This window comes from Nematolebias whitei, chromosome 2 (assembly GCF_014905685.2).
Source record: "Nematolebias whitei isolate Nwh7 chromosome 2, NemWhi1, whole genome shotgun sequence".
NCBI classification, from domain to species: Eukaryota; Metazoa; Chordata; class Actinopteri; order Cyprinodontiformes; family Rivulidae; genus Nematolebias; species Nematolebias whitei.
The window spans coordinates 46,381,712-46,388,690 of record NC_056499.1 but is presented as its reverse complement, the minus strand read 5'-3'; the positions used below and the strand labels follow the sequence as shown (position 1 = coordinate 46,388,690).

The window sequence follows — 6,979 nt, the reverse complement described above, 5'->3', positions numbered from 1 at the left end:
TGGGAACCATAGTGCGTTCACGTGCCCGGGAGCCACCAGGAGAGCTGTCAATCCCTCCTCCTGAACTCGGTTCAGAAACCGTAATATCAGAGGAGGTGGGGGGAATGCATAAAGAAGCATTTTGGGCCATGGGCTGTGAGCAAACACATCCACCCCCAGCGGTGGTTCGTCTCGCAGGCTCAGTGAAAACCATAGTTGACACTGAGCGTTTTCTCATGTCACAACCAGGTCCACAGCTGCTTTGCCAAATTTCTGCCACATCTGGGCCATCAGATCAGGGTGGAGGGTCCAGTCCCTGTGACGCGGACCGCCCCTGGACATCACAACTGCCCCTTTGTTCAGAACACTGGGGATGTACACTGCTCTGATGGAGAGCAGATTTTGGTGTGCCCAACACAGTAGTTTTCTCGCAATGTGTAACATTTGGGCTGAGCGCACACACCCCTGCCGGTTTATGTATACAGCAGTCACCTTGTTGTCTGTGTGAATCAAAACGTGTTGATTCTGTAGCACAGGAGCAAAGTGTTGAATCACATTCAGAACCGTGCGACATTCCAGAACGTTTATATGAGCTGTTGTGTGAGAAGGCCACAGTGCCCCTACAGCTCGAGATAGGTATGCCCCCCCCAACCTGACAACGACGCGTCTGTGAAGACTGACACATGTGACGTAGGTCTGCTGATGGGGACTCCCTCAGACAGAACCAGGGTTTTTTCCCAGTGTCAGAAGTCTGTTCTCACGGAGGGAGGAACAGTGATCATCCATCTCTTTTGCTTTACCAGATCCACGTGCAGACGAGCAAACCATTTCTGGAGGCGTCGCATGTATAGTAAACCCAGCGGGACCACTGTGTGAGCTGACGACATCATTCCTAACAGCTTCATGACAGAAATAGCTCTTACTACTCTGCCAAGTCTTACGTGGCAGAGCTGGACTCTTAGAGTGTCAATTCTCGTCTGTGATAAACGAGCCCTTATGGTGGTCCGAGCCCTTATGGTGGTCGAGTTTAGCTCCACTCCCAGATAAACAATCGTCTGGGCCAGGAGAATTGAGCTTTTTTTCCAATTTATGTCGAAGCCCAGATTTAGCAGGTGTGATGTCAACACCTGAGCCTGCGCCGCTGCTTCCCATCTGGAGCGTGACAGCAGCAACAGATCATCTAGGTAAAACAAAACTCTCATCCCTGCTCTGTGTAATGGTTGCAGGGCCGTCTCCACACACTTTGAGAACGTATGAGGCGTGAGGGAATAACTGAATGGCAGTCTGTCGTACTAGTACTGCATCCCTTGGAAGGAGAAGCGCAGAAATTTTCTATGTTTTGGGATGATTGGTATGTGGAAGTAGGCGTCTTTCAGATCGATGGAAATAAACCAGTCGTTTCTCTGGATGTTGTTCAACAGTTGTCTGGTTGTCAACATGTGAAATGGTCTGTCCACGATCACCTTGTTGAAAACTGACAGGTCCAAAATCTGTCTCGTTCCTCCGGTCCGTTCTGGAACCAGGAAGTATCGTGAGTAAAAACTTGTATTTTCCTCTCCGTCAGGAACCCTGGAGATTACCTCTTTTGCCAGAAGTTCTTGGACTTCTGCATTTAGGGATGAGACCTGTTCTGGTGATGACAGGACCGTCTCTAAAACTCCTCCGAACGGAGGGGGTCAGGCTGCAAATTGCAGCTTGTAACCCCTGCTTATCAGCTTGGCCATCCATCTGTCTGGCGAGCATGTTCGTAGCCACTCCACATAACGTTCGTAGAGTGGGCGCGCGTTTAGGTGGTGCATCATGTTTTTTACGGACGTCAGCCAGTCTACCGCCTCGATCGCCGTCATGCGCCGCGGAAGTGTGTTCCACGTGACCCAAGGCGAGGCTTCCTCGAAAGGGCTCTGAGCGCGCCTCTGTGCCGCGCTCAGGCTGCGGGTTCACATTCATGTCTATGTGGACCGGCGTGTGTTGAGGAAAGGCGTGTGAAAACTGTTGGTACCGCGGGAACGTGCGTTTGACACCACTGCGGTGAGACGTGTGCTGCTCCTGCTGAGAGCAAGGTTCTTCACTGGGCTCGTTCTGCGGTCTCACATTTATGCTGACGCGAGTGGGCAAGCACTGAGAAGCGGTGTGCGCGCCTTCATCAATGCCGCGCCATTTGAGTGAAGGCTGCTGGCGTCACGGGAGTGCGTGTTTGACACCGCTTCGGTGAGAAGTATGCAGCTCTGGCTGAAAATGAGTTATTCCACTGAACTCGTCCTGCGGACCACATTCGCTTTCGACTATTGTGTCAAGTGAGCGTCTCGTCTTTATTTTGGAGCAGCGGTGATTCGGAAAAAAGTTTTTTAAGGACACCGGCTCGTTTTGTGTGGAGGATGTGTGCGGAGCCGCTGTGAGGTCATTCAAACTGACAGACAACTGACAGACTGGCTAAAATCAGACACTTTAATCATTGAATGATGTTCATGTTTTATTTCAGAGCTCGTGTCATTTTTACACACATCCTCCACAGACCGTCATTTTTTTTATCTTTTCCCCTGTGAGCTCTGCGGTTTGTTTGCCCAGGGCGCCGCCTGTTGGCAATCTCTGGGAAAACGCTGAACTGCCGGTTGCCGAGATGAGGAGGGCTGGTCTCTGACAGGCGGGGCTGGCGGTGGAGCGGAGCGAGAAGACACAGTTGCGGCCGTGGAACGTCGTTGTTGTTGTCTCTGCTCACGACGATCCTTCCAGCGGGCCGGGGGGTGGGATGAGGCACGCGGCTTGATGAGATGGCACACAGTCTCTGACACCTCCTCCGACTTTTTTGAGTTTTCCAACATGGCCTTGAAACTGCTCCCGAACAGTGCGTACATCATGATGGGGCCCTCCATCAGGTCTTTGTGCAGTTTCTCCAGCAGAGAGGGGGAGTGACGGAGCCAGGTGGACCTCTGAATCATCGTCATCCACACTGCAATTTGGGTCAGGAAACAGCAGAAGAGGTGCACATGTTGAGGATGACATCAGACGCCTTGCAAAGGGAGCTCTTGGTCTTCTCAGGCAAATCTGCAGTCTCCAGCCTCTTCGAAACGCTGTACGCCAACAGCGCCACGTTGTTGTTTGCTATGGCCGCCTGGAATGCACATTGGTGAGCTCGATTGGAGAGCGTAGTCACCGTCTGGTTTTATGCTTCCCAGGAGGGACAGGACGCTGCTCCAACCTGGACAGCTTCGCTCCAAAAGCTTCCGCCAGGCTCGGCTCCGGGGGGGGAGGGGGTACCGAGGGAAAGTTCCACTCGGTGAACCCCTCCACTCTGGTGATAGGAGAAAAAGTGGAGACAGGTGCCCTCAATTTACTAGGACCGGCCGCAGCCTCGTTCCAGTAGGACGCCACTGCTGGAAAACGAGGCCAGATGGGATCAGGACGGCGAGCCGGGGTGGAGCCAAACCTTCCCGCTAGATCATCCGATCTGGGCGGGGGAGGAGAGTGACGAAAAGTCCCTTCGTGTCAGCAGCTTCCCGGGCAGCTCCGAGAGGAGGGCACCGACGGCAGGGAGCGATGTGGCCGCTGAGGCGGGAAAGCCCGGAGGGGGTGAGCATCTGCTCGGCCCCCCTCGTTCCAGCACTACGCTCTCCGGGAGGGAGCGAGCATCAGGGCTGCTGCTGACGTTGCCTGTACCAGAGGAACCATCTGATTCGCTCCGAGAGCCAGCGTCGAAGAAGTTGATGGCATCGTCCAGCGAACAGTCTCCTGCCACGGACAGGCAGTCCTCAACGTTAGCCTTAAACAAGGCTGCCCTCCTCTGCCTTTCCTCTGGAGGAAGGAGGTCACACAGGAGGCAGGAGGAGGCGCGGGCGACGTGGCTGGGACCCAGGCATCTTTTGCAGGTGTCGTGCCAGTCAAAATTCAGCAAGTAGCTGGTCTTGCAGGACGGACACAAGCGGATGGTGTTGGTGCTGGACATCTTGTTGAAGGTCAGTGCTATTAGCTTGCTGAAGAAAATTGGAGAGCCGATTACCTGCTCTTAACGTAATTTATACGGACCTGGTGGGGTCCACACAGCAGGTGGGCGTGGACTAAACTTTTCAGTGCGATTCTTTGCATGATGGGATAAAACCCACTAAACGACAGCTCTTAAAGGGCGAAGCCTATACGAAAAAGTATTGTCGGACTCCTGGGAGGGACCAATGCAGACATGTTACTGTTTTTAGTTTTATACATTCACCTTATAATCTAGCTTCTTTTTTTTTTTATCTTTTTGACATTTTTTTGTAAAAAAAAAAATCTGTATGTCTTTTTATAACTGTCTATTGTTGTCACTGTTGTGCATTGTTGTCATCATTCTTTGTTGAAATCAGTTCTCTCTTGTAAATGAGTCCTTGAGGCTCAATAGGATTAACCTGTCAAAATAAAGGTTGAATGAAAAAAAAAAGTTGGTTTTACAGTTTGTAATTTATTTGTTTTATTCCTTTTACGGTTTGCTGTTTTATGATTGTAACAGTTAATTAAAGTTTCAATTGATTATATATATATATATATATATATATATATATACATATATATATATATATATATATGCTTGTATGTGTTAGTGTACAGCACTTTGGCCAATGGTGTTGTTTGTAAAGTGCTTTATAAATAAAATTGTATTGTATTGTGTTGTATTTTAATGTCCTTTGTGTTTTGATTCAGCCCCTGTGTTCCTTTGGTCAGTTCTCACTCTCACCCTCCACATTGCTTGTCATCCAGCTGATCACTCTCACCTACTTCCCATAACCAATCACCCAGGTGCTGCCACTTTCTACTCACTCTCTGCTCTATTTATATAATTTCTGATTACTACTCCCACGGTGCTCTCTCGGTCCTCCTCGTGCTCCCTCGTTGTTTGTTCTCCTCCTGAAGTTTTGTAAGTTGTTGCCACGACATCGGCTTTTTGTTTCTGTTCTTTCAAAATAATCTTGTGTTTTACGTTGAGCTCCTTGTGCCTGCCTGCATCTGGGTCCAACCATACATCGTCTGTGATCACCATAAAGAAAAGCATTGAAAAAAACTACGTTTTTATTAAATAACTAGCACTTTTTTTGAAAGAACACCTTTCATGCCAGCGATTAGATGATTATCGTGTGTTAAACTGTAGTTTTAGTTGTTTATAAATAAAATCAGTCAGGTGCTTGTAACTTTTAGTTCTGGGGATGACTTTCAACTATTGACATCAGTCTGTATCTCTCAATCTGGAAAACTGGCTGAGTTGTAGCAATTTTTGTATTTGCTAAATTAGTTGTGTCTGCCATCTTGAACTGGATTGATTTTAAAAAGTATTTAGTTATACATGAACTCATAATGGTTGTTTGAGAGGTTCATTAAAATTGTTACCAGGTTCATGAGATATTTTGTTAACAGACAGAAAAAGAAATACTAACACAAGCAAGCACATTATCGCCCACCATTGGTCTTTTGGATGTATGATCATAATTGTTTCTGCTTCTTTATTCAAGCAAAAAAACTAAAATATTCTTGTGACTTATGCTAATATAGCTACAGCTGCTGCTGTTATATAAATTTGCAAATATTCACACTCTATTTAAATAAATGCAAACATGATGGTGGTGAAAAAGTCTTCACGAGACTTTAGAGCTTTGAGTTAAGACGACAAGTCAGAATTAAACTCTAGACACTCAGGCAATTCAAGGAGCTATATACAACAGGATGTTACTTGTTACTGAGCCCCTCTTTAAACTAAGTTTTCAAAGCTGTGATTAGAGGAAGCTATTTTCAGAGGAAAGTTCTTGACTGGAACTGAAAAATGTCATTTTCTTTTTATTTACATGATGATAATAATAATAATTCTGCATCTTTAAAAATGTGATCAGAACTTCTTGACAAAGTTTATTATTCAAACTCAGGCCAGCATTAAAGCCATGAAATGTTTTTAATAAGCTTTTAGCTTCAAATGTCTGCAGTGATTGAAGCATTAGCCCGAGTCTATCCACTCTGCCCCAGTTTCAAAGAGAAGGACAAATGGGCTCAAATCGTTATTTTTTATGGTTTAGACTTTGTTGTTGGATCCTGTTTGAGCTGTGTTTATAACTGAGGTTGTTTTTTGATATAATTTTGCTCTAACAGAGACAGAAGAGGCACAGATTGATGGATTCTGTAAAGAACTGAGTATCAGATGTCTTTGTGACATTAGCGTGATGAAACAATCAGAAGTTGTTGAGCTGTTTTCACTTTATCAAGTCATGAAGATATGAACACAAGAGTCACTACGGTGAGAGGACCGTGTGCAGCTGTCTATTAAACAAATACATATGTGGATCATTTTGTTCACATAAACACAGCACAAAAGACAGAACTGGGTCACATCAGACACAAATCAACATCTAAGTATGAAACAAACTGATGGGACCTCAAATGCATTTCCAGATCAACCTGGCATGGAAGCAGCAAGAGAAAAAAGTGGCCTTTACAAAAATAACATCAAGCAGAACATCTGCATATTTACAAAGCAGAAAATCTGCCATCCTCCCAGCCGACCTGGGAGATCATTGAAAACTCTGGAAGCTCCTCTGAGTTTCTAATTTTTGAACATGTCACACAGCAGTTTCTCCATCGGCGTGTTTCCGATGGTCCGGTGGAAGAACAGCAGCTCGATCCGCTCAGAGTTCACAAACCGCAGCGAAGGAAGAAGAAGCAGCAGCTTTCCAAACCTGAAGACAAACAGCGAATAATTTAAAAAATGATGAGCTTCAGTGAAAAACTGAGTGAACTCTGGTAAAATAAGACCCAGCGTTGTCGATGAGCCAGTCACAAAGTCTGACTTATAGAAATAACTGAAAATTAAAGAATATAAACTATATGTGAACTTTGTTAACATGTAAACATAATTTCCCCCTGGTAGTTGAAAGTTATAATAATTTATTAACGAGTCATTCGGATTTTTGGTGTGTTTAGAGACCTCTTGTGGCCACAACATAAAAGTTTATTAAATGTCATGTAAGACAGATGGAAAAATAATAAATAAATA

General features: G+C 46.0%; 1 protein-coding gene across 1 annotated transcript in view; it reads right to left on the bottom strand.

The window, feature by feature from the left end:
* Positions 1 to 6,420: 6,420 nt before the first annotated feature.
* The window catches only part of LOC119430267 (photoreceptor-specific nuclear receptor-like), a 9,322-nt gene continuing 8,763 nt past the window's right edge, over positions 6,421 to 6,979 (bottom strand). The window contains exon 8 of the mRNA XM_037697713.1: positions 6,421 to 6,662. Coding sequence (XP_037553641.1) covers positions 6,530 to 6,662 — 133 coding nt within the window. The 3' untranslated portion in view covers positions 6,421 to 6,529. The remainder of the gene's footprint in view (positions 6,663 to 6,979) is intronic.